The 27242-nt window shown below is 49.8% G+C and overlaps 1 protein-coding gene across 1 annotated transcript; it reads left to right on the top strand.

Annotated features, from left to right (window-relative positions):
• Positions 1 to 196: 196 nt before the first annotated feature.
• Positions 197 to 27242, top strand: NDFIP1 (Nedd4 family interacting protein 1). The gene is made up of 8 exons (XM_068158947.1): positions 197 to 409; positions 13704 to 13791; positions 16153 to 16283; positions 17729 to 17816; positions 18120 to 18244; positions 21248 to 21314; positions 21908 to 22013; positions 26073 to 27242. Exons 1-7 carry the CDS (start codon positions 365 to 367, stop codon positions 22009 to 22011), a joined length of 648 nt encoding a protein of 215 aa, XP_068015048.1. The 5' UTR covers positions 197 to 364; the 3' UTR covers positions 22012 to 22013; positions 26073 to 27242.

Below are 27242 nucleotides of genomic sequence, written 5' to 3' on the forward strand. Positions count from 1 at the left end.
GCTTCTCGCTCCGCAGCCGGGCACACTCGGCTGTCTGTGGGGGGCTCTGGGGTAGCCTCGCTCGCTCTAGGGTCACCAGTGAAGCCCTCCCGCGGCTACAGCGCCGAGAGGCGCGGCTCTCCTGCCCGGGCCGTGCCTCGCTGCCGGCAGGGCCGGGCCCCGCGGGGCGGGCGGGGCGGGAGGCGGGAGCGATCGAGTGTGACGGGCGGAGGGAGGGAGGGAGCGGAGCGGAGCCCGCAGCGACGACGAGCGACTCGGTTGCCGTCGCCTCCGCAGCGCCCGTCGGGAGGCGGCCGGGCAGCGCTGCCGCCGAGCCCCCCGCCCCGGTCCCCGCCGTCCGTTTGCCCGAGCCCCATCGAACGCCATGGCGGCCGCGGCCGCCGAGCCCAGCAGCGGCCGCTACCAGCAGGTGAGGTAGGGGAGCGGTGGGTACGCCAACGCCGCGGCTCCCAGGCCGCGCCGGGGAGGACGGGGCTCGGGGGCCGGGTGGGGACCTGCCGCCGTGCACGGGGAGGCGGGCGCTGCCTCCGCCCCGGCCCCGGGCCGGGTGTCTCCCGGGGCGGCAGGCCTGGGCCCGGGTCGGGCCTGCGGGCGCGGAGGCCGCTGCGGGGGAAGGGGGAGAGCGGGGCGGTGACCGGGCCCGCGGCCTCGGAGGCAGTGCCCGGGGCGGAGGCCTCGGCTGCCCGAGCCAGGCTGGGGCCGCGGAGCGGTTCCTGGCCCTTGGGTGTGCCGCTGCCGGGGCCAGCCGGGCCTGGAGGGGCCGGAGCGACCTTGTGGGCGGGCAGGCTGTGCTGTCCCTGCCGGGCGTGTTCCTCTCCGGGCCCCTGCCGTGCTGCAGGCTCCGCCGTCTCGCTTCCAGCCGGCAGGTCAGCGGACTTGGCGTGGACCCTCCGGTGCAGCGAGCCTGTTCTGCCACCTCTTGAGGTTACCGTTACTTTTTATTTCATCCTCTGGCTCGGATCGACGTCCCTGTAGGCCGGAGACTGTCCTTAAAAGAGCTGCCTCCTAAATTTGAGGCTGTTCTTCCTTCTCTGCCTCCTGAAGGAGAGGATGTTTAGGCAGGAATATTGGCATCACAGAAAAGGTTTGGGGTCAGTTGGGTCCCACTGTGTGACTTGGCTCGTCCTGATGTGTGTTTCTGACTTACAGACGTGGTGACTTTGTTACTGAAATAAGGCAGAATTCCCTCAAAAAGCCTCTTATCTCTGCCTCACCCTAGTTCCAAACAATGTCTATTAATATGATGATAGGTACTTTACAGATATAAATAGATATTATTTTAAAGGAATATATATATTTATATATATAAACATCTCTGTCCTGCTTAAACGAGGTTCATAGAAGAAATCACAGTTAAGGTTCTGCCTTGGTAGCGTTTTCAGCATGGGTAGGTTCGGTGTCTTCAGACTATGAGGTGCATCTTGCTGTTGGTATAGAGTGTTAGTCTGCTCATGGCAGCTGGCAGTCTGTTCTTTACATGCTAAAAATATCAAAGTTAAATAAACCAGGCTTTTTTGGTTGGTGGTGCTCTGTGCAAAGCAGATGTGTTCACTTATGAAAACAAATCTCTCTGTTGTCATTCTTGGAAGTGCTGGGTAGGGATAACCAGATCTCCTCACTAATCGCCTTTCCTGGCAGAGTCCTGCTGGTGATGTTGGCCCCAGCAAACAGCTTCATAGATTCATAGATTTGTAGGATGGTTTGGGTTGGAAGGGACCTTTAAGATTATCTAGTTTCAACCCCCCTGCCATGATCTGGTTCACCTTCCACTAGACCAGGTTGCTCGATGCCCTGTCCAGCCTGGCCTTGAAGCACCTCCAGGGCAGGGGCATTCATGACCTCCCTGGACAGCCTTTTCCAGTGTCTCACCACCCTCACTGTAAAGGATTTCTTCCTAATCTGCAGTCGAAGTCTACCCTCATCAACCTTCAATCTATTCCCTCTCATCCAAGCACTACAAGCCCTTGTGAAAAGTCTCTTTCCAGCTTTCTTCTAGCCCCTTCGGGTACTGGAAGACTGGTCAAAGGTCTCCCCAGAGCCTTCTCTTCTCCAGGCTGAACAGGCTCAACTCTCTCAGCCTGTCCCTGCAGTGGGGGTTCTCAAACTCCCTGATCATCTTCATGGCCTTCTCTGGACCCGCTCCAGCAGTTCATCCCTTTCACCAGTGGCTTTTACAAAGGGATCCAGTTTCATGTCCCATCACCATGAGACTCTGGAGGGAGGTGACAACGTGCTGTAGGACACTTGCCTTGCTTTCCAGGCTCTGCACCTGACTGATAAGCACCGTCCTGGTTTCCTTAAAGGAGAAGCTGCCTGAAGCTGTGGTGTGGCTGGGTCCTGCTAGCTCATCCCCCAGACACACAGCAGACGCCCTGCTTGCTGTGCTGTAGAGCACAGCTCTGCCTGGTGCTGCACAGATGAGGGATTGGGCTGTGCCCCAAAGGATTTACACTGCTAAAGACAAACAGATAATGGAGGCCCAGTGAAACGACTGGTGTGACTGGAGCGCAGAATCGGAAACCCACATGTAAATATATTTCCTTTTGTGTAGCTCTTGAGAAAGGTTTGGGTTTTGTTTTTCCCTCTGCCAGAACCCTGGGGTTCACAAAGTGTGTTGTTGCTGAACTGGTTCCTAGGGGTTGTTTATCCTGGAGAAAAGGAGGCTGAGGGGAGACCTTAGACTCCCTGAAAGGAGATTTGAGCCAGGTGGAGGTTGGACTCTTCTCCCAAGGAGCAAGCAGTAGGACTAGAGGAAATGGCCTCAAGTTGCCCAAGGGAGGTTTAGGTTGGACATGAGGAACAATTTCTTCCCCTAAAGGGATGTCAAGGCCTGGCCCAAGCTGTCCAGGACAATGGTGGAGTCCCCACCCCTGGAGAGGTTTCAAAGCTGTGGAGATGCAGTGCTGTGGGACACGGTTTAGTGGTGACCTGGGTTAATGGTTGGACTTGATGACCTCAAAGGTGTTTTCCAACTAAAATGATTCTGTGATTCTAGTGTTTGTGTTGCTCTAAACCCCCCTGCAAGCTGTGAGGCTGAAGATGCAGAGTTGGGATTTTGACAGAGAGGAGATGAGAGGATGGGAGAGGCTTTCTGGCTTTGAGTGTGCCTGGTTTTTTCCCATCCACTGAGACATCGTGTCAATGAGTGTGCAATTAAGTAACAGCCCACGTGCCAACGAGGAAGGACTTGCAGTGAATTGATAACTAAGGGCTGGAGCTAAACACAGGATCCAGCAAACAGAGGTAGCCTGTAGAAACTCACAAGCTCATTGAATCTTTAACTTACTGCCTTGTTGAGGCAGTGGAGGAGAAGGGGGAACTTCAAAGCTTGCTAATGTATTTTTTTTCAGAGGGGTAATGTGGTAGTGGGGTTTGTCACATAACTGGGCTGTTCCTGCACAGCTAAAGGTGACACCATCCAAGCAAGCCAGAGGTGCATAAACCCTGCTCCAGGAAGGGTTATTGGTGTGTCAGCCTGTGTGTAGGAGCAGCACTGCTGTGGTGTGAATGCTCCTGTGGTGTAAAATGTTTGTAGGATTCCCTGAGTATATTTCGAGAAGAAAAGGTGGTCCACAAGGAAGCTGGGGAGGGCCTTTTTACAAGGGCTTGTAGTGGTGGGATGAGGGGGAATGGATTGAAGCTTGAGATGAGGAAGAAACTCTTTCCAGTGAGGGTGGTGAGACACAGGAACTGGTTGTCCAGGGAGGTTGTTGGTGCCCCATCCCTGGAGATGTTCAAGGCCAGGCTGCATGATGCCTTGAGCAACCTCAGCTGCTGGAAGATGCCCCTGCCCATGAGAGGGGGTTGGAACTAGCTGTCCCTCAAGGTCCCTTCCAACCCAAACCATTCCATGAATCTATGAATTGTTACTGCAGATGAACCCAAACAACTGAAATTGATAACAGAATTTGAAACCTGTGTGCTTCTTCCCCAGTCCTGCTCCTCAGCCATGCTGCCCTGCAGGGGGGGGCACCCCAGCAGCCCCCTTCACAGCAAGCTCCCAGCCTGAGTCCCTTCCCTGGTATCTGCAGTGTTAAAGGGTGTTCAGCTGCAGATTTCTTCTCTAAAGCCAGCTTTCTGGCCCTTGTGCTTTGTTCCAGCATTAGCTAATCTGATAAAAAATAGCCTGCGCTGACGCCTCGGGATGATGTGGCAGTTTGGTCTGATACACTGGGGAAGTGCAGCTCCATGGAGAATAAAGCTGAAACTCCAGAGAAAGAATTTCAGCTTCTCCCAGACCCTTTCCATTGGGAGCAGTGGCTGGAGCAACAAGCAGGAGCTGGGCAGGGGGACTGGGATCCACACGGTGTGACCAGGGCAGAACTTTGGTTTTGGTTCCTCCTCTGTGATGGGGCTGTACTTGTTGGAGATGGAAAGGGGAGATGTCAGAGGTGCTTCAGAGGGCTGGAGCACCTCTCCTGTGAAGACAGGGTGGGAAAGTTGGGTCTTTTGAGCCTGGAGAAGAGAAGGTTCCAGGGAGACCTTAGAGCTGCATTTCAATATTTGAAGGGGACCCACAGGAAGGCTGGGGAGGGACTGTTTAGAAGGGCCTGTGGTGATAGGACAAGGGGCAGTGGTTTGAAACTGGAGCAGGGCAGATTTAGGTTGGACATCAGGAGGAAGCTCTTCACAGTGAGGGGGGTGACACACTGGAATGGGTTGCCCAGAGATGTGATTGAGGCCCTGTCCCTGGAAGCATTCAAGGTCAGACTGGATGTGGCTCTTGGCAGCTCGATCTAGTTGATGTCCCTGCTGACTGCAGGGGGGATGGACAGGATGACCTTTGAGGGTCCCTTCCAACCTGATGCAATCTGTGAACGTCTGGGAGGAAGGAAGGCTGCAGCAAGCCCTGCTGCCATCGTTCTGGGCAGTGCTGTTGTCATTTAGACCTGCCTTTGGGAGAGTTACACTGGGATGCTGTTAGGATTAGGTGGCTTAAAGCATTTTGAGCTAACCCCTGGGTTGTGAGTTCAGTGACAGAACTGTCACTCAGAATAGAAACTAACCTCCATTCTGGAGCAAAAAAATAGCCAGGCTTTTAATAGATTTATTTACACTGTGTTAACTGAAGCATGCTTTTTACTTGAGGCATTTGCAAATCTGTGTGATGGAGATGAGTAATGTAAACCCACCTAGAAAATGGTGGGTGTGCTAAAGAATGGAGAAATATTCCTTTCTTCCTGTTCATTTGTTGAAGGCTCTACATGGATCATGAATCATTTCATAAGGGGAGGTGGCTATGGGAAGCATAAGAGAAAAATAAACTTTTCCATTTGTTTGGGTTTCTTTCAGTCAAACTCTAGAAATATGACACCAAGTTGTGTGGCCCACACTGGAGTGAAGGGATCCATCCAGAGGGACTTGTACAGGCTGGAGAGGTGGGCCCATGCCAACTTCATGAAGTTCAACAAGGGCAAGTGCAGGGTCCTACATGTGGGTCAGGGCAATCCCAAGCACAAATCCTGGCTGGGCAAGGAGTGGCTCAGGAGTGGTCTTGAGGAGAAGAACTTGGGAGTGTCAGTTGATGATAAACTCACCATGAACCAGCAATGGTCACTGCAGCCCAGAAGGCAGTTGTGTGCTGGGCTGCATCAACAGCAGTGAGAGCAGCAGGACAGGGAGGGGATTCTTCCCCTCTGCTCTGGTGAGACCCCATCTGAAATGCTACATCCAGTTCTGGTACCCCCAACACAAGAAGGACATGGAATTGTTGGAATTGGTCCAGAGGAGGCCACAAAGATGATCAGAGGACTGGAGAACCTCCTCTATGGGAACAGGCTGTGAATGTTGGGGCTGTTCAGCTTAGAGAAGAGAAGGCTCTGGGGACACCTTAGAGCAGCCTTCCAGTACCTGAATGGAGCTACAGGAGAGTAGCTTGTAGTGACAGGAGGAGTGGCAATGGCTTTGAGCTGGAAGAGGGGCGATTAAGAGTGGGGATTAGGAGGCAATTCTTTAGAGAGAGGGTGGTGAGACACTGGAACAGGTTGCCCAGGGAGCTTGTGGATGGCCCCTCCCTGGAGGTGTCCATAGCCAGGTTGGATGAGGCCTTGAGCAACCTGAGCTAGTGGGAAGTGTCCCTGTCCATGGCAGGGGGTTGGAACTGGATGATCTTGAAGGTCCTTTCCAACCTAAACCATTCTATGAATCTGTGAATCTACTACTGAAGATAGAATGTGACTGCAGTTTAAATCCATGAAGGACCACAATATCCAAGTGTAAAAGAGGGAGGCTGGTGGCAGTTGCCACCTTGTGCTTACTTTAGGCTTGTCTGTTTGTTTTCTTTTCAGCTAAAATGGGCAGATGGAAACTAAAAGATGAGAATCTACCAAACCTTTTCATGTCAGCAGTTCGAATTAGTCGTGGCACTATTTGTTTCCTTGCTGAGGTGCTAGTAGAATGCAGATGTGTTTGCTAATGATCCAGGCAGCTGATAAGAATGGTAAGGAAATTTCCAGGGAAACTTTGACCAGCATTTTTTTTTTGGTCTGGAAATATCCCTGCTTTGTCTGCAGCTGCCCAGTGTCCAGCTCAGTCTTTGTCCAGGGTGATTCGAGTCTCACTGTGCTGTTCTGAAACATCCATTTCTCACCAGGCGAGTTTGTGAGGTTTCAGGGATTCTGTGTGAAAAAGCAATCCTGGAATGAATGTAAATTCCATCTCTGGAGCTCAAAAGGCTTTGGGAAAGGCAGTGAAACAGTAGGAGTCTGGTATCATCTCGTAGCTTCTGTAACCAGAGAGCAGAGCCTTGCATGCAGGCTGTTAAATAAAATATAATCAGGGATATCAAGATGGGGCTGGAATCTTAGCTCAGCTTCTTTGGTGACTTCTCTCTCATCACTGAAATTCAGTGGGGCTCTGAAACCTCATCAGGAAAGCAGATGAAAGAGCAGCCCCTCGGGCCTTTGGGTTGTTAAGTGGCTCAGAAGAGAAGCTGTACCTCTTTGTGTGGGCTTGGCTTTGCCTTTTAAAAGTCGTAATAGATGCATAGGATGGTTTAGCTTGGAAGGGTCCTTGAAGATCATGTACTTCAAACCCCCTGCCATGGGCAGGGACACCTTCCACTAGACCAGGTTGCTCAAGCCATACCAAAACCAAGAAGCAGATGTTCTGTATGGGTGTGAATTCTGATTCTTCACCATTGGGACTGAGAGGAAATACTCAATATCCAGGTGTACCCATGTTTGTCTCCTGTAAAATAGCCCAGTTTGATTGATGGTACCACAAGGGGATTGGTTTTTTTTTCCATTGAAGATACTTTCTTTATTCACAGGAAAAAAAAGAAAGAGATATTTAAAAATACTTCAAAGATCCAGAATTCTTTCTATGTTGTCTTGGCATCCAGAAAAAAAATGTTAATCTTGTTCTGAATATTGCAGTGAGGCTCTTTGATGAAAGTGTGTGAAGGGAAGGCTCTGGGGAGACCTAATAGCAACCTTCCAGTACCTGAAGAGGCTGCAGAGAGATGTTTACAAAGGCCTGCAGCAATAGGACAAGGGGCAATGGCTTGAAATTAGAGAAGAGGAGATGTAGATTGGATGTTAGGAACAAATTCTTTGCCAGGAGGGTGCTGGAACACTGCAACAGGTTGCCCAGGGAGCTAGTTGAGGCCCCAGCCCTGCAGATATTCAAGGTCAGGCTGGACAAGGCTCTGAGCAACCTAATCTAGTGCAGTATGTCCCTGCTGACTTCAGGGGGATTGGACTAGATGGCCTTTGGAGGTCCCTTCCAACCCAAACCGTTCTATGATTCTATCCAAGATTAAAACCTACTTCTGTATTAGACCCTGGAACACTGAAACCTAGGAATGGTCTGTAGGCACAGGTTGATACTGGCCCAAGTTGTTTACAGCCAAGCCAGACCAGGTAATTCCCAGTTTGAACAGGGAGTTAGCTCAGCCTGTTTCCCAGGACTGAGGTGTGCTTATATGTTGTCAGGCCATTAACTGCTGTGAGTCAGTGAAGAATATCATCCTTGTGAGCACAGGTGGTGTTTTGATGGATATAAAATACATTTTGGGTTGTGTTTGTACCTTGGAAGCTGGAAGGGTTGGTGCAGATGTGCCCTTCTGGTGAATGCTCCTGCTGGTTCCTCAGCCTTACCATCCTGCATTGGGGGTGCAGCTGGGTGCACCCTGCATGGTCTGACTGGAAATCAACAAAGCATTTTTGGGGCAGGGTTTTCAGTCCTTTATTACAGTGGAGGAGTAGCTCAGGTTGGTGGGCACCTCAGGATATTTCTCCCAAGAGATGGCCAGGGCTCAATTCCCCACTGTGTCAAAGAGGGGGGATTCTGCCACTCTGCTCTGCAGGTAGCCCTCTACCTGCAATGCTGGGGCCAGCTCTGGAGTCCTCAGCACAGCAGAGACATGGACCTGTTGGAGCAGGGCCAGAGGAGGCCACAGCAGTGATGGGAGGGCTGCAAGCCCTGTGCTGTGAGGCCAGGCTGAGACAGTAGGGGTTGTTCAGGCAGCCTAGAGAAGAGAAGGCTCCAGGGGGACGTAGTGGCCTTTCAGTGCTTACAGGGGCTTATCAGAAAGCTGGGAACAGACTTTTGAGCCGGGGGGAAAGGGGTGATGGTTTGAAACTATCAGAGATTTCAGACTGAAGGGAGAAATGTTTGACACTGAGAGTGGTGAGACGCAGGCCCAGGTTGCTCAGAGGGGTGGAGCTGCCCCATGCCTGGCCCTGTTTCAGATCAGGTTGTCTGGGGCTCTGAGCAACCTGCTCTAGTTGCAGCTGTCCCTGCTGACTGCAGGGGGATTGGACTGGATGACCTTGAAAGGTCCCTTTCCAGGGTGACTACCAAGCCTGTCACCTTGGAGCAATGCCACCCCATGCTGTGCCAGGGCACAGGTAGCTGGAACAGAGATGGTGTTTGGGGTTGTCCCTCACTTCCATTCAGTGAGCTGGAGGGAGAAAACAGTTATTTGCTCATCAGGGGGAGGGCTGGTGCATGTGGCTTGACTTGTCTGCTAGCTTATCATTATTCCTGCTGATTAATAAGCTGATATTAAGTTATAGAGACCAGGGCAAAAGGCAGGATTTCAAATCAGGGTCTCTTTAAAAGGAAGCTAAAATCAACAGATATAATTCTTCCCTTCAGAGTTGGCAGCAACATTGATTTGCTTCCAGAAGGCCAGAGATAGGGAAGGAGAAATGCAAGGGGAGTTGTAATGGACATGAAGTGTAAGCTTTTTGTGGGCAGGCTGGAGAACTCTCAAATGTAGTGGTGATACATGGGTTTTATTTGTTTCTTTAAGCATTTGCCTTGCACAGGTTATGATTTCATCCTTCTAAATAAACAAATCAATCCTGTCACCTTTAGAAAAAGACAAGAGTGTGTCATGAGCCTAAACATCTGCCTTTGGAAGGCTGAAAGAAACCATAGAAACAGGAAAAATGGGATGTGCTGAGGGTTATCTTCATCCTAGAGTGCCTCTGGGGAGCTTCTGTGCAGCTCTGCCTTGCATGCCAGAACATCAAGAACTGAAACACACTCAACACTGATGAGCCATGGCTGAGATAATACCCACTTGTGATGATAAATTGCTTAGGTGAAGCTTGTAGAAGCCCTGATGTAGTGTAAAGAACATTTGCATGCAGCCTAAGGGTTTAGGGCAAAGGGAAATGAAAAAGATCCAAAACTGTGCCAAGTTAGGAAAACTTGGAAGAATGAGCAACTGTCTTTGGTGGAAATGCTTCTTGCAAAGTGTACATGGAAACACCTGAAAACAATTTGTACCTTTTGAACTTCACCAGTGCCATGCTGTGTTTACATGAGAAGCTCACCATGAGCTGGCAGTGCACTCATGCAGCCCAGAAGGCAGCCATGTCCTGAGCTGCATGTAGAGTGTGGCCAGCAGAGCAAGGGAGGGGATTCCACCGCTTTGCTCTGCTCCTGTGAGGCCCCACCTGGAGCACTGCATCCAGCTCTGGTGTTCCCATCAAAAGAGGGACACAGAGCTGTTGGAGTGAGTCCAGGGGAAAGCCACAAGGATGATCCAAGCTCCTCTGCTGTGAGGATAGGCTGAGGGAGCTGAGCTTGTTCAGCCTAGAGAAGAGAAGACTTCAGGGGGACCATAGAGCTGCCTTCTCATACCTGAAGGAATCCAACAAGAAGGCTGGAGAAGGACTTCTCATAAGGGTGTCTAGCAGCAGGACAAGGGAAATGGTTTTAAGCTGAGGGTGAGTAGGTTTGGACTGGATCTTAAGAAAAAGTTCTTCAGTAGGAGGCTGATGAGACTCTGGAATAGATTGCCCAGAGTGGTTGTGGATGCCTCCTCCCTGGAAGTGTTCAAGGCCAGGCTGGATGAGGGCTTTGGGCAGCCTGGTCTCCCACGGTAGAGAGGTTGGAGTAGATGATCTCTAAGGTCCCTTCCAGCCTAAGCTATTATATGATTCTATGTCTCACACAGAAGAAAGTGGTAGAGGCAATGTCTTGCTCAGAGCCAAGCTGCTGAGGGTGTTTTTTAGCAAATCAATGCCCCTGGGTTTTACTTACCTCTGCCAGGCAGCTTTTTGGTGACCAAAGCACACCAAACATTTGTTGTAATACTGTGTCACTGTCTTATTTCTCAATGCTGCAGGTACAAGAGTCAGCATGATTTAAAAGCTCAAATCCATCAGTAGCTCCAAGAAAGAACACCCCAAGGCCTCAGCAAAACAGACTGGAACTAAACACTCTTTTAATCAACTTCTAGAGGTTCTGAAGGCCCCTGGCAGAGCCCCAAGGTGGGATTGCCCAGCGCCCCAAGCAGTGCAGCCTCCGTGTGCGGTGTGTGCCTGGTGCTGCGCAGGGCAGGTGGAACAGAAGGGGAGAGCTCCAGCCCTGTGGGGCCTGGTGACTCACTCTTCCTGTCACATGAAGCCTTCCTGCTCTGCTAATAAGCACTTAGTTGAGTTTTAGCTGCCTGGGCTCATTACAAAGGCTGGAAGGCATTTGTGTACCTGTCCATTAGAAGAAAAATCTGTTTTCTGTGGCCACACACCTTCCACAGCCTGCGGCTCAGCTTGGAAAAGGAGCTGCTTTTTTTGGGCTTCTTACCTGAATTGTGATGCTTTGCAGCCAGCAGCAAGTTCAGCTTCTTTCTCCTACACAACAGTGTGGGAAGAATATTCATAGGTTCACAGAATGGTTTGGGTTGGAAGGGACCTTCAAGATCATCTAGTTCCAGCCTCCTGGCACAGGCAGGGACACCTCCCACTAGCCCAGGTTGCTCAAGGCCCCATCCGTCCTGGCCTTGGACACCTCCAGGGAGGGGGCATCCACAACCTCCCTGGGCAACCTGTTCCAGTGTTTCACCACCCTCACTGTGAACAATCAGAAGACTTGAGAAGGTTGTGTATGTCTCTTTTTTTGTATAACCAGGAGGGTTTTAGTTCCTGACACCCCCTCTCCAGGAGAGCAAGTAATGCTGTGAATGTCTTATCCAGAGTGCCTCCTGTATCAGAGCCTGTCCTCCTGTGTTAACAGACTGGGTCCTGCATAGGCTGAAGCAAGAAAGGGCTGAGGGATTGAATTGTCCTGGATACACTGAAAATAACCCTGGGGGAGCATTTTCTGAGAATAGACAGCATCCCAGCATGGTGGAGTTGGGAGGGACCTCTGGAGATCACCCAGCCCAACCCTGCTGCTAAAGCAGGGCTACCTGCAGCAGCTTGCCCAGGATCACAGTGGCCTGGAGGGTTTGGAATGTCCAGAGAAGGAGACTCCACAACCTCTCTGGGCAGCCTGCTCCAGGGCTTCAGCACCCTCTCACCAAAGAAGTTTCTCCTTCCTGGGTAGAGAATGGAGGCTGCTGTTGGAGTATGGAATCATAGAATTGCAGGTTGGTCTGGCTTGGAAGGGACCTTGAAAGGTCATTTAGTCCAACTCCAGAGGAGTTGTGCAGGCTCCAGCTCTGTAAGTGTTCAAAGCCATGCTGGACAGGGCCCTGAGCAACCTGGGCTAATGGAGGGTGTCCCTGCCCATTGCAGGGTGTTGCAACTAGATGACCTTTAAGGTCCTTTCCAACCCAAACCATTCTGTGGTTCTGTGGTTCCAAACCCAGGTTCTGCCTCTCTGTTCAGGCATGGAGTTCAGTCCCAAGGTGCTTTTGGGTTTTTTTGAGATGAGTTGTGTTTCTGCATCAAAACTCAAGTTTTTGTTGATGATGAGAAATGGGAAGAAGAGAGCTGATTGGTAAATCCCTTTCTGGTGCATTCTGCTTGGAACACTTGTGGCCTGGTCTTGCTTGTCTGAGCAGAGCCTGTGTCCACGTAGCTGCTCCATGACAGGACCCTGTGGGTTGGAGAAGCTGGGTGGTTATTTATACAGAGCCTGTGGGAAGCACGGTGCACAGAATCAACTCCTCCTCAGTCACACAGTGTGAAAGGTTGAAGGGAAATGGCAAGATTCGGATTTATATGGATCCTTATGTAACACATCCATGAAAAAAGCCTTCCTTGGCAAAGCTGCAGGCAGCACTGGAGGCTTTTACAGGGTATCTCCTGCTATTTCCTCAACTAAACCAGATGCAGCTAAGCCATGTGAGCTGAGGAGGCTGAGGAAGTGCCAGGGCAGTGGAAAGATACTGGGAAGGTTTGTGCTGTGCCTTGCTGAAGTCCAGGTGTGTGAGAAGACCAGTACCTGAAAGAGGCCTGCAAGAAAGCCAGGGAAGGACTTTTTACAAGGCTTATAGTGACAGAGTGAGGGTCAATGGCTTTGAGCTGGAAGAGGGGAGGTTTAGACTGGAGATTAGGGATTAATTCTTCACAATGAAGATGGTGAAACACTGGAACAGGTTGCCCAGGGAGGTTGTGGATGCCCCCTCCCTGGAGGTGTCCAAGGCCAGGATGGATGGGGCCTTGAGCAGCCTGGTCTAGTGGGAGGTGACCCTGCCTGTACCAGGAGGCTGGAACTAGGTGATCTTGAAGGTCCCTTCCAACCCAAACCATTCCATGAACCTACAAAAACTACCTTTAACCTGAGATGGAACATTGATCATTTCCAGGCAGAGCTCTTTGGTGCAGAGCAGGGCAGCTGCTCATTTGCCCCATGGTGCTGGGGAGCATTCTTAAAATTGTAGAATTGTTTGACTTGGAAGAGACTTCTAAGCATCAAGCCCAACCATCGACCCAGCACCATCATGGCCATTAAACCACAGCCCTAAGTGCCATGTCCACAGGTTTCTTGGACACCTCCAGGGACAGTGGTTCCACCACCTCCCTGTGCAACCAGTCTGCCACGGGCAATTAAAGCTCCAGATGTGGCCTGGAGAAGAGGAGACTCAGGGGTGACCTTATTGCTGTCTACAACTACCTGAAGGGAGGTTGTAGACAGGCAGAGGTTGGTCTCTTCTCCCAGGCAGCCAGTACCAGAACAAGAGGACACAGTCTCAGGCTGCACCAGGGGAGGTTTAGGTTGGATGTTAGGAAGATGTTCTATACAGAGAGAGTGATTGCCCATTGGAATGGGCTGCCTGGGGAGGTGGTGGAGTCACCATCACTGGAGGTGTTCAGGAGGAGACTTGATGGGGTGCTTGGTGCCATGGTTTAGTTGGTTGGGTGGGTTGGATTAGTTGATAGGTTGGACATGATAATCTTGAAGGTCTCTTCCAACCTGGTCTGGTCTGGTCTGGTCTGGTCTGGTCTATTCTATTCTATTCTATTCTATTCTAATTGAGGAGCCTTCTAACCTCTGTTGTTTGTGGTTGGTCTGTTCAGCTGCAGAATGAAGAGGAGCCGGGCGAGACCTCGCCGGTGGTGAACGATGCTCCTCCGCCTTACAGCAGCATCTCTGCGGACAGCACAGGTAAAAGGAGCTGGAGTGAGACAGCTTGGGGTGCTCCCTTGTTCTTCCTTTTTTCCCTAAATCTCATTGATGGATGGCATGGCAGCATCCTTCCCACGGTTGCAAAGCATCAGGATTGATCCAGGGAGACCACGGTTACTTGTGGTTTAGAAGATGCATTTTGGCTCCCTTCATCTGATGTCATCCCCATCAAGTGGCATTCAGGTTACATCCCAGAGTGTTCTTGGTAGATTGAAGACAGTTAAAGTGCAGTGAGGATTTGTGGTTCCCATCTCATTCTTTGGCACTTGGATGATGCTGTGCTCCTTCCCAACAGGCTTTGTTACTTAAGTGGGATTAAAAAAAATCCCTCTTTCTGCAGCGTGCAGTTCATGAGAATAGAATAGAATGGATCAGACCAGGTTGGAAGAGACCTTCAAGATCATCATGTCCAACCTATCAACTAATCCAACACCACCTGATCAACTAAACCATGGCACCAAGCACCCCATCAAGTCTCCTCCTGAACACCTCCAATGACGGTGACTCCACCACCTCCTCGGGCAGCCCATTCCAATGGACAATCACTCTCTATAGAACTACTTCCTAACATCCAGCCTAAACCTCCCCTGGTGCAGTCTGAGACTGTGTCCTCTTATTCTGGTACTGGCTGCCTGTGAGAAGAGACCAACCTCTGCCTGTCTACAACCTCCCTTCAGGGAGTTGTAGACAGCAATAAGGTCACCCCTGAGTCTCCTCTTCTCCAGGCTAAGCAACCCCAGCTCCCTCAGCCTCTCCTCACAGGGCTTGTGTTCCAAACCCCTCACCAACTTTGTTGCCCTTCTCTGCACATGCTCCAGCAAGTCAACATCCTTCCTAAACTGAGGGGCCCAGAACTGGACACAGGACTCAAGGTGTGGCCTAACCAGTGCAGTGTACAGGGGCAGAATGACCTCCCTGCTCCTGCTGGCCACACTGTTCTTGATGCAGGCCAGGATGCCATTGGCCCTCTCGGCTGCCTGGGCACACTGCAGGCTCATGTTCAGCCTACCATCAACCAGCACCCCCAGGTCCCTCTCTGCCTGGCTGCTCTCCAGCCACTCTGACCCCAGCCTGTAGCACTGCATGGGGTTGTTGTGGCCAATGGGCAGAACCCGGCACTTGGATGTGTTCAATCTCCTGCCCTTGGACTCTGCCCATCTGCCCAGCCTGTCGAGGTCCCTCTGCAGAGCCTCTCTACCCTCCAGCAGATCAACTCCTGCCCCCAGCTTGGTGTCGCCTGCAAATTTACTGATGATGGACTCAGTGCCCTCATCCAGATCATCAATAAAGATGTTAAAGAGCATGGGGCCCAGCACTGATCCTTGGGGCACACCACTAGTGACTGTCTGCCAGCTGGATGTGGCACCATTCACCGCCACTCCTCCTGAAGCATCACACTGTCGTGGCACCAGTGGCAGTTAGTGGAACAGCTTGGTTTGTGTTCTATCAGAGTATTCTGGCTTAGGGAAAGCTTCCTTTTTTTGTTTCTCTTCAGAGATTTCACAGTCAGTCACAGAATGGTAGGGGTTGGATGGGACCTCTGGAGACCATCCAGTCCAACCTCCCTGCCAAGGCAGGATCACCTAGAGAAGATCAAACAAGGACCATGTCCAGCGGGGTTTGGTCACCAGTAGCCTACCAGAGCTTGCAGTGATGGTTCTTTGACTCACTGAAAGCACTTGCACTCATCTGACCATTTCTGTTTGTTGGAGTCAGGAGTGGCACAGCATGTGTCATGGGTTCAAAAATAAGCCCAGGCAGCTGTGGTAAAACACTTCTTTATGTCTTACTTTGTTAGATAAGGTCCTCCCTTGGCTTTCACTTTCTGTTTTGGGATGACAAGAAGCTGGAGGGGTGGGGAGGGGACAGGAGGGACAAGCTGCAGCACTTTGAGGTCATCTGGTCATGGAGGACCATGAAATGAACACCTCTCCTATGAGGTCAAGCTGAGGGAGCTGGGGTTGTTCAGCCTGGAGAAGGCTCCAGTACTTGAGGGGGGCCTACAAGAAGGCTGCAGAGGGACTGTTTACAAAGGCCTGCAGTGATAGAACAAGAGGCAGTGGTTTGAAATGAGAGAAGAGATTTAGCTTGGATGTTAGGAACAAGTTCTTTACCATCAGGCTGCTGGAACACTGCAACAGGTTGCCCAGGGAGGTAGCTGAGGCCCCATCCCTGGAGATATTCAAGGTTGGGATGGACAGGGCTCAGCAACCTGATGTCCCTGCTGGCTGCTGTGGGGTTGAATTAGAGATCCCTTCCAACCCAACCCATTCTGTGATTCTATGGTGATGTTCAGGAGCTGCCAAGTTACCTTCTCTGCATCTTTTTTGTCTTTTCCAGCTTATTTTGACTACAAGGATGAGTCAGCATTTCCTAAGCCTCCATCTTACAACGTGGCCACAACGCTGCCGAGTTACGATGAGGCAGAGAGAACCAAGGCTGAGGCCACAATTCCCTTGGTTCCTGGAAGGGTGAGTTCACTCAGCTGCCCCCCTGTCCTTCACATTGCTTCTTAAAGTCTTGCCCATCACTGCCATGCCTTCTTTTTCCTCTTAACCTTTTTTATTTTTCAGCTGGGATGGAGGTACTGCACACTCCCAAGAGTTCTGGGGCTAGTTTTTGTTCTGTACTTTTCCTCTGGACAGCTCTGGTGGTGCCAGAGACATCTCAGTAGTGCCAGCATATGCTGTGCAGATAAGTCTGGCAGGCTGACAGGGGCACTGCTCTGTGGCCATGTGCCCTGCCACTGCTGTTTGGGCTATTTTAGAAAGATTTGGGATTGATTCTTATGGCACCTACCATACCTAACCTTGATTCTCCTGCTGCTTACTCAGTTGACTTTGAGAGGTCACTGTAGCTGAGACAAGGATGATAAAATAATTCTGTCAGATTTATTTATGGTTGCCTTTTTTTTTCCCAACATCATCAGTCTCTTCCTCCAACATCAGATACCCACTGGTCATTATACTTCCTCACACAGGCCCAATTCCTGGCTAAAGTTCATTTTTCTGATGAGTAAGGGAATGCTTTGCAGTGGAAAAAAAAGAACATGCTGGCTCTTCACTGCTGTAGAAATATTTCATATTGTCTACATAATGCTTCATGCTCTGCATCATCTCAGCATGAGAAGCTGGAATTTTTCCTGCTTACATTCACAACCTTACAGAATTTAGGATTTCACCTCTCTGCCCCATGGAGAACTTGCCTTAAATGCCAGAATCCCAGCAGGGTGGGATTGAAAGGGACCTCTGGAGATCATCTGGTCCAACTCCCCTGATAAAGCAGGGGCACCAAAGCAGCTTGCCCAGGATCAGAATGGCCAGGTGGGGTTGGAATCTCTCCAGACAAGGAGACTCCCCAACCGCTCTGGGCAGCCTGCTTCAAGGCTCCAGCACCCTCACACCAAAGAATTTTCTCCTGTTCAGATGGAACCTCCTGGGTTCCAGTTTGTGCCTGTTGCCCCTTGTCCTGTCCCTGGGTATCACTGAGAAGAGTCTGTCCCCATCCTTCTGCCCCCCCCAGGTTCTCAGTGCTCTTGCTGAGCATTGAGCAGATCCCATCTCAGGCTGCTCTTCTCCAGGCTCTCAGCCTTTCCTCCTCACAGAGATGCTCCAGGTCCTTCAGCAGCTTTGTAGCCTCCACTAGACTCTCTCCAGTACTTCCCTGTCTCTTGAACTGGGGAGCCCAGAACTGGACCCAGTACTGCAGCTCTGGCTTCACCAGGTCAGAGTAGAGAGGGAGGAGAGCCTCTCTGGACCTTGCATTTTAATGTAAATGAAGCATTTTGATTCCCTCCATTGTAGACTGTGTTTTTTTCTGAGGGCTGTTCAATTTGCTGGTCACATGCAGAGCTGAGGTTTTGTGTGGACAGGCCTGCTTTAAGTCCACCCAAGCCTTGTCTCCCTTTGGGTTTCAGGATGACGACTTTGTGACCCGGGATGACTTTGATGACACTGACCAGCTGAGGATAGGAAACGATGGCATCTTCATGCTGACCTTCTTCAGTAAGTACCTGCTGGAACTTGATTTTCTTCAGGCATCAACTCCCCTCGAACTGACAACACTTTCTAAACCAACACCCTTCCCCAGGTTTTTTCTCCCCTATCCCCTATTAGAAAGCTGGTTTGAATTCCCACCACCATAGCCTGGAGTAGTTGGAGCTCAATCCTTTAAAACTGTGAAGACTATCCCAGACCTAACTGGAATTTATTTTCACACCAGGAAGAACCTGTGTGTAAGGGGTTTTTGCTTATTTTGCTATGGATATAAAGAGGACTTGACCTGCTGCTTTTCTCCTCCTTTCCCAGTGGCATTCCTCTTCAACTGGATTGGATTTTTCCTGTCTTTCTGTCTGACTACTTCAGCTGCGGGACGATATGGGGCCATCTCTGGCTTTGGTCTGTCTCTTATTAAGTGGATCCTTATTGTCAGGGTAAGTCATGTCATGCTAAAACACAGATTCACAGATTGCATCAGGTTGGAAGGGACCTCCAAAGGTCATCTTGTTCAGCCCCCCTGCAGTCAACAGGGACACCATCTAGATCAGGCTGCCCAGCGCCATGTTGGGTCTGACCTTGAATGTCTCCAGGGATGGGGCCTCCACCACATCCCAGGGCAACCTGTTCCAATATCTCACCACCCTTCCTGTGAAGGACTTCCTCCTAATGTCCAACTTAAATATACCCTGCTGCAGTTTCAAACCTACCTAGACACTGATACTGGGATTTTCTTTCCTTAGCTTTTTATCTCACCTAGACTGAAATTAGTTACCAGTTCAGCTTTTTGGAAAAAAATGGATATTGAACCCCTTACTCTTGAGCCCCTTACTCTTGGGGGTACTGTTTGATAGTAGGCTGAACATGGGCCAGCAGTGTGCTCAGGTGGCCAAGAAGGCCAATGGCATCCTGGCCTGGATCAGGAACAGTGTGGCCAGCAGGAGCAAAGAGGTCGTTGTGCCCCTGTACTCAGCACTGGTTAGGCCACACCTTGAGTCCTGTGTCCAGTTCTGGGCCCCTCAGTTTAGGAAAGATGTTGAGTCGCTGGAACCTGTCCAGAGAAGGGCAACAAAGCTGGGGAGGGGTTTGGAACACAAGCCCTATGAGGAGAGGCTGAGGGAGCTGATGTGGTGTGTGTTGAACAGCAGCAGTGATCAGATGTTTGTAAAACATTTAGCCAGATAAAGCCAGCACAGGGCTATCTCTCCCCAGTATGATGCTTCTCAGGTGCTCCTCTGAGAAATTCATTCTCTGATGAGAAGGCAGGAATTTAAAAGAAATAGGAAGTGTGAGGTTTGCTTTTTGCTGGAAGAGGAAGCGGTAGCCACCGCTTTGCGACAGGGATGGGAGAAGCCCACTGGTGCCCTCTGGTGCAACATCCCTGAGGCACACACGGGAGGGGATCAGCAGGAAGCACCACTTTCTGCTTTCTTTTATTGCCCTATAAACTCTGGGCATATCCAGGCAGTTTCCTTTCCACCAGATACCACTGCTGCCACAGGGAGAGGCAGGGGATGACTACTCAGAATGGGAGCCTCCGTGTACAGATAGACCTCAGCTAGAGAGACCTGCAGAGGCAAGGAAGTCTGGTGGAGTGTTTATAAAACTTGGGAGAAACCTTTCTGGAACAAAAGAAAAATACTTATCTAGATGTGTTGGTTCTGGAAGGAATGGGGGGAAAAAAAGTCAAACTTGTTTTCCTGAGGGACTGTGAGAAAATAGCAGAGAAACTCTTTGGAGCCCATGAGAAGAAGGTGTCTGTGGAAACGGTGTGCAGCCATCCCAGGCCAAATCTTGGATTTCAAGCAAAAAAAATCTCATGAGCAGAAGTGTTAGGGCTGTCACTTTGTACCTGATCTTTTCTGAGGGGGCTAGGAGCTGCCCTTTGTAATGCCTATAGGAAATGAAGGTTTTGAGGGTCATCATCATCAGTGGTGTTAAGATCTATTTGCTGGATTAAGAGCTGTGACAGAAACAGGTGAACTTCTCTGTGGATTTGACTTGAACTTTGGTAATTAATTTGTTCTTTAATTAGATTTTTAAACTTGGATATAATGAAAACAAACAAACAAAAAATTAGACTGTCTTTAGAATCATAGAATGGTTTGGGTTGGAAGGGACCTCCAAAGGCCATCTAGTCCAACACCCCTGTAGTCAGCAGGGACATCCTCCACTAGATCAGGTTGCTCACAACCTTACTGAGCCTGACTTTGAATATCTCCAGGGATGGGGCCTCAGCCATCTCTCTGGGGGTAGTTGAGGCACTGACACAGTGACCTTCATAGTATCATAGTATCAGTCAGGGTTGGAAGGGACCACAAGGATCATCTAGTTCCAACCCCCCTGCCGTGGGCAGGGACACCCCACACTAGATCAGGCTGGCCACAGCCTCATCCAGCCTGCTCTTAAACACTTCCAGGGACGGGGCCCCGACCACCTCTCTGGACAACCCATTCCAGTGCTTCACCACTCTCATGGTGAAGAACCTCCTCCTCACATCCAGCCTGAATCTCCCCACCTCCAGCTTCATTCCATTCCCCTAGTTCTATCACTACTGAGAGCCTGAGAAGTCCCTCCCCAGCCTTCCTGTAGGCCCCCTTCAGGTAGTGGAAGGCCACAATAAGGTCACCTTGGAGCCTTCTCTTCTGCAGACTGAACAGCCCCAACTCCTTCAGTCTGTCCTCATAGGAGAGGTGCTCCAGCCCTCTGATCATCCTCGTGGCCCTTCTCTGGACATGTTCCAGCACCTCCACATCCCTCTTGGAATAGGGGCTCCAGAACTGGATGCAGTACTCCAGGTGGGGTCTCACCAGAGCTGAGTACAGGAGGAGGATCACTTCCCTTGACCTGCTGGCCACACTCCTGATGCAGCCCAGGATCTGATTGGCTTTGCGGGCTGCAAGTGCACACTGAGAGCTCATGTTGAGCTTCTTGTCCACCAGCACCCCCAAGTCTCTCTTCTCAGGGCTGCTTTCCAGCCCAACCTTCAGTGCTCTGATAGTGCTGGAACTTTTCATCCAATAGGCAGTGATTTTCCCCAGAAGAAAATCTTGTCAGAAGGTTCCACGGATTTGGGATTTCAGAGCTGGAATTTGTTTTTCAGCAGTACTTTTGCTTGCTCTATTGTCCAGCCTTGCAAACCTGCTGCAGACCTGTCTCCCCTTTTGAGAAGCTGCAGCTCTGGTTTATCAGCATCAAAAAATGTGAGGGAAAATCAGGAGTATTTGCCCAGTAGAGTCTTTGTGCTGCAGTGATTGAAGAGTTTATGGCTGGGAGTTTATGCAGCTGTTCCATCATCCTTGGGTAGAGTTGATCTGGTGTGTGGAGAAAAGCCTTGCATGAAACTTGCTGCTGGAATTGGTGAGAATAGACTTGAGTTTAGAAACTTCCATGTGTTCTAACTTGTATCTTTTTGGCTTGGTTCTTTATTGTTTTTACAGTTCTCCACCTATTTTCCTGGTTACTTTGATGGCCAGTATTGGCTTTGGTGGGTCTTCCTCGTACTAGGTGAGTGTCTGCTCTGGGGGGGGACAGCCAGAACATGCTGAAAAACTATCAAATGCAATCAGGGCCTTTGTGAGCATGGCTTTGTTGGCTGTTAAAATGTGTACATAGAGGTGTGAGGCTGGAATGGAACCCTCATAGTACTGCTCCTCTCACTGAATGCCTTCTAGTTTGTAAAGGCACACATTAACCCCATCCTTCTGGATGCTGCCACCAAGAAATGACAACAGAAGTAAAGAAGAGAGCAGTGCTTGTCTTCATCATAAATTAGATCTGTTCTTACATCCTACATGCAAGGGTGGATTTGCAATCCCTTTCCCCTTCCCCCATTCCCTTACTTTTCCCCTCCTTTCTTTTCCCCCTTATTCCTTCCTCTTTCCCCCGTTTTCCCCTTTCCTTTTTCCTCCCTTGGGAGTGACTGGATGTTATTTGGAGTCAAAAGTTCAGTGACTGCCATTGATACAAAGAAATTCTTGTATGTAATCAGCAGCCCAGTGACTCTAGGCCCCTCCATACTGGTAGCAGTGGGGTGCTCTGCTGCCTCTCCAGCTGAAGCAGCAGCCTCTGTATTAACTGCACAAATGTCTTTCTTCCAGGTTTTCTGCTGTTTCTCAGAGGATTTATTAATTATGCAAAGGTTAGGAAGATGCCAGATACTTTCTCCACTCTCCCCAGAACCAGAGTTCTCTTTATTTACTAAAGGTAAATGTTTTGCTTTCCTGAATGTGTTCTGGTTTGGTTTGAGCTCTGCTTTGTGACCATTTGGGGCTGCACTTCTGTTGCTTGAATGATTTGAGACACGGGGCATTAAGAAATCTGTTTCTTGCTGTCCCATACACAACTTCTGTGTCTAGAGAGTGGTGGGGAGCAGAGGAACACTTGATATTTCTGCCTGAGCTTTCCTTTCAGGAATTGTGTATTCATTAGATCCCATGGCTTGAACTGTAAGGATCAAATCCCTGCCCCTTGGTATTGCACTGATTTGGGAAGCATGTCTCAGAAAAAGTTATCTGCCTGGAACAAGGTGTGTCCTAAACATGACTAAAGGTCACACAGTGTTGTTTCAGGTTGTACCAGTGTCTGGCTTCTGTCCCAGACACACCAATTTGTCTGCATTTTACCTGCTGTTTGAATTTGCTGCCAGGTTCCTGAAGAAACTCAACTCCTGCACACCTTTGCTTTGCCCTCACCCCTCAGTGCCTAGAGTCTTTTGCTTTAAGGCTGAACCTCAAGATTGCTGCTGCCTTAATGGGACTTTAAAGGACCCTTAAGTAGCTGAATCTTTCTAGCATCATTTCCTGCTTACAGCAGATAATGGCCTTGCCTTAACTGTCCCTCCCTGAGGGGAAGGAAATCCTGTAAGAGGTTGCTTCCCAGATGGTGAGTGCAGCCTGATGCTCCCTTTAGAAACACCATCACTACACTGCGTTTCCCCAGGACAGGCTTGAAGCTGGGACAGGGACAGAAGGAAATCACACTACTCCTCCCACACCCCTAGGCTTGAAATTCACAGACTCACAGATTGTGTTGGTTTGGATGAGACCCTCGGAGGTCATCTTGTCCAATCCCCCTGCACTCAGCAAGGAACACCTCCAACTCTTGAAGGCTGCCCAGGGCCACACCAAGTCTTGTCTTGAATGTCTCCAGGGATGGGGCCTCAACCACATTCCTGGGCAACCTCTTCCAGTGTCTCACCACCCTCAAAGGTCATCCTGTCCATCCCCCCTGCAGTCAGCAGGGACATCAACTAGATCAAGCTGCCAAGAGCCACATCAAGTCTGACCTTGAATGCTTCAATCACATCTCTGGGCAACCCATTCCAGGGTGTCAACCCCTCACTGTGACCAGCTTCCTCCTCATGTCTAACCTAAATCTGCCCTGCTCCAGTTTCAAACCACTGCCCCTTGTCCTATCACTACAGGCCCTTCTAAACAGTCCCTCTCCAGCCTTCCTGTAGGTCCCCTTCAAATATTGAAATGCAGCTCTAAGGTCTCTCTGGAGGCTTCTCTTCTCCAGGATGAACAGCCCCAAATCTTCCAGCCTGTCTCCATAGGGAAGATGCTTGTGCTCTCTCGTCATCTTTGTGGCCTCCTCTGGAGCCACTCCAGCAGCTCCATGTTCTCCTTGTGTTGGGAGTCCCATATAGCTGGACACAGGACTCCAGGTGAGGTCTCACCAGAGCAGAGCAGCAGAATCAGCTCTCTCCATCTGCTGGCCACACTGCTTTTGATGCAGCCCAGGATGCCATTTGCCTTCTGGGCTGCAAGTGCCCATTGCTGGCTCATGTCCAGCTTCTCATCCACCAGCACCCCCAAGTCCTTTTGTTCAGGGCTGTTCTCAATCTCATCATCCCCCACATTTGCAAACTGAGGCTTTGTTTTCCCAGTGCACTTTCCTTTCATTAGGAACAGCAAATTGAGTCAGGTTTCTGCTTCCTTTCCAGTCTGCAGTGAGAACATGCCACACAAAACAGGCATTGTGCAGCCTCCTCCAGCTCGAGTTTTCCACTGGTGATCAGGTGTAAAAATAGTTCAGTCCATTTATTGAAGTGTTTCACTTCTGTTTAACCAAGTTGTGGTTTATGGCCTCTTCCAGGATATGCAATATCCTCTCATATTCCTGCTGAGTCACCAGAGCCTTTATTTCCCCTGCTTGGATGGTCACGTAGCGTGAAGCCTCAGCTCCAGCAGCTGGAGTTTGCTCTCACTGAGCAATTTTCTTTACATTTTGCTTTGTTCCAGCTCAGTTTTTCCCTTAGAGTAGAAACTGGGTGGTTTCTTGTGGCACAGGGCTCTCCCTGTGTTTGGAATTTGAAATGACAATGGTAGAGGGCCTGTTTGACTCCTTGCTTGAGAAGATGAAGGTGCAGAAGGGTTTAAATAGTTATTTATCTATTTATGGACCACTTTAGAGCTTTCAAAAGCACTCTCTCTTCTAGGTCTGTTGAGATAAAGGTCCAGAATTATTGCTAAATACTGCACCTTCCACAGTGCAGCCTTGATACTGCACCTTCCATATTGCAGCCTTGATATTGCACCTTCCATAGTGCACCTTCCACAGTGCAGCCTTGATACTGCACCTTCCATATTGCAGCCTTGATATTGCACCTTCCATAGTGCACCTTCCACAGTGCAGCCTTGATACTGCACCTTCCATACTGCAGCCTTGATATTGCACCTTCCATAGTGCACCTTCCACAGTGCAGCCTTGATACTGCACCTTCCATAGTGCACCTTCCATAGTGCACCTTCCATAGTGCACCTTCCATAGTGCAGCCTTGATATTGCACCTTCCACATTGCAGCCTTGATATCGCACCTTCCATAGTGCAGCCTTGATATTGCACCTTCCACAGTGCAGCCTTGATATTGCACCTTCCATAGTGCAGCCTTGATATTGCACCTTCCATAGTGCAGCCTTGATATTGCACCTTCCACAGTGCAGCCTTGATATTGCACCTTCCATAGTGCAGCCTTGATATTGCACCTTCCATAGTGCACCTTCCATAGTGCAGCCTTGATAGTGCACCTTCCACAGTGCAGCCTTGATATTGCACCTTCCATAGTGCAGCTTTGATACTGCACCTTCCAGAGTGCACCTTCCATAGTGCAGCATTGATATTGCACCTTCCACAGTGCAGCCTTGATACTGCACCTTCCAGAGTGCACCTTCCATAGTGCAGCCTTGATATTGCACCTTCCATAGTGCACCTTCCATAGTGCAGCCTTGATAGTGCACCTTCCACAGTGCAGCCTTGATATTGCACCTTCCATAGTGCAGCTTTGATACTGCACCTTCCAGAGTGCACCTTCCATAGTGCAGCATTGATATTGCACCTTCCACAGTGCAGCCTTGATACTGCACCTTCCAGAGTGCACCTTCCATAGTGCAGCCTTGATATTGCACCTTCCATAGTGCACCTTCCATACTGCAGCCTTGATATTGCACCTTCCATATTGCAGCCTTGGTATCACACCTTCAATATTAGTATTACAGTATTACAGTTCCCCTGAAAAGAACTCTTGACTCCTGGGCAGGGAAGCACATGAAAATGTGGATTTTTAGTGTGTTCCTGTTCTTAAGAACAGGCCCAGGAGCTGAATGTTTTCCTTGCAAAGCAGGGATGATGGTTAGAGGATGAGGAGGGGAGGAATAATTAGTGCAAAGAGCAAAGAAGTGGTGCAGTGAATCTAACGCAAGGCTTGGTGTTTGCTGTTCAGTCTGTGTGTGAGGGATGTTGTCCCTTGGCAGAATCCGTCAGCTGTACAAGTGTGAGTGGTTTGTGTTGGATTTAACTGGTTTAAATGGTTCTGGACAGCAAGGCTGGAGCTGACAACTGGTGACAGCTGACATCTCTGCCTCTCTCATACCAGTGCACTGGATAGTAAGATGCAAAGCTCAGGGCCAAACTGAGTTTCAAAACTCAGATCCAATACTCAATCTCCGATCCAAACCCAGGATGGATACAGCAACTAAAATCTAGTCCAGCCTTATTGTGGCAGTGTGAACCCAGCGTCATTTCCCACCCCAGTGTGCTTTTGTGCTGTTGTCTCCGTTGTCTGCTCTCCCCTAAATAATTTTAACTCCTCAGAGCTGTAAAATCCCCAGAACTCCCCGAGTGCTTGGGAGGGTCAGGTCATTGTGTGCTGAGGTGCTTCAGGAGCTTTAGACATCCTGCTGTCTGTGTGAACAACATCCTTTTATTCTCCCAAATAACCATCTAACTAATCTAGTTTCAATGTTCAATATCCTTCTCCAACAGCTGTTTTCTGGCAAATGTCTTCCTGCCTTAGCAAATTCTCCCTCAAGAAGCAAGAGGACACCTGCAGGAAGTGAATCAATCCTCTGGAGCAGAAGCAAAAATAATCAACCTGCTTTAAAACGAATAAAGAAATAAAAGTACTGTTAAAAAGAAAACAAAACCAAAACCAAGCCAGGAGAAGCATTTCTTTCTATTGGTTTCTAGGTGTAAAATTTTACTAATGACTGCAGACCTCTGTAACCATTGAATCACTTAGTGGCTGATGTGTGACAAAGCTGTTGCTGTGTGTCGATAGTTTCTGTAGTGGTTTGGTAGCCTGAGCCCTGTCCCTGGAGCCAGCAGGGGCCAGGCTTTGCTTTTATTTCCTCACCAGGGGCTCTGTGCAGTGCTGAGGGCCCAGGGGATGACCTCAGAAGCTGAAGTGATGCCGTTGCTGTGCTCACATCTTTCCACTCCTTCAGTCCGGCAGCACCTCTGCTGGCTGTGGCCGAGGGGAGAGGCTGGCTCTGTGCAGAACCCTGAGGTGGCATTTGAGAGAGGATTCTTCTGAAGGTGGCACAAAGTATTTGGTTTTTAATAGTTATCTTCTCAGTGTTGTAGGATCCTTTTGTACTACCTACTTTTTTGGACTCTCTTGGGCTCTTCACAGCACACATTGGGCATGTAAAAACTAAAGCTTCGTAAAATGGGTTGGATTGGAAGGGACCTTAAAGACACCCAGTGTCAACCCCACTGCCATGGGCAGGGACACCTTCAACTAGCCCAGGTTGCTCAAGGCCTCATCCAACCTGGCCTTGGACACCTCTGGGGAGGGAGCATCAACACCCTCCCAGGGCAACCTGTTGCAGTGTCTCACCACCTTCACTATAAAGAATTTCTTTCCATCACCTTGCAACTTTGTCTGAAGAATTCCCTTGCAGGAAAAGGCCTTTTTTTAGCTCTGCTTTTCTTTCTTCTTTTTTGTCTTTGGCTTGGGACTTTTGAGACAGCTCCTCCCATACCTGTACTTCTGGCTTTTCTAATTTGTGTTAGCAGAGACCATGCCATGTAATAAATGTAGATTTCCTGTGCACTTCTGTGCTTTCTGCCAAGTGGGAACTCGCTGCCGAGTTTTACTATGTCAAACCTGTAAATAGAGCAGAACCTGAATAAATGTCACTTATGTAGCAA

This window comes from Melanerpes formicivorus, unplaced genomic scaffold, assembly GCF_026170545.1.
Source record: "Melanerpes formicivorus ecotype bairdi unplaced genomic scaffold, bMelFor1.0.p_v2 SCAF_2, whole genome shotgun sequence".
Classification (NCBI taxonomy): domain Eukaryota; kingdom Metazoa; phylum Chordata; class Aves; order Piciformes; family Picidae; genus Melanerpes; species Melanerpes formicivorus.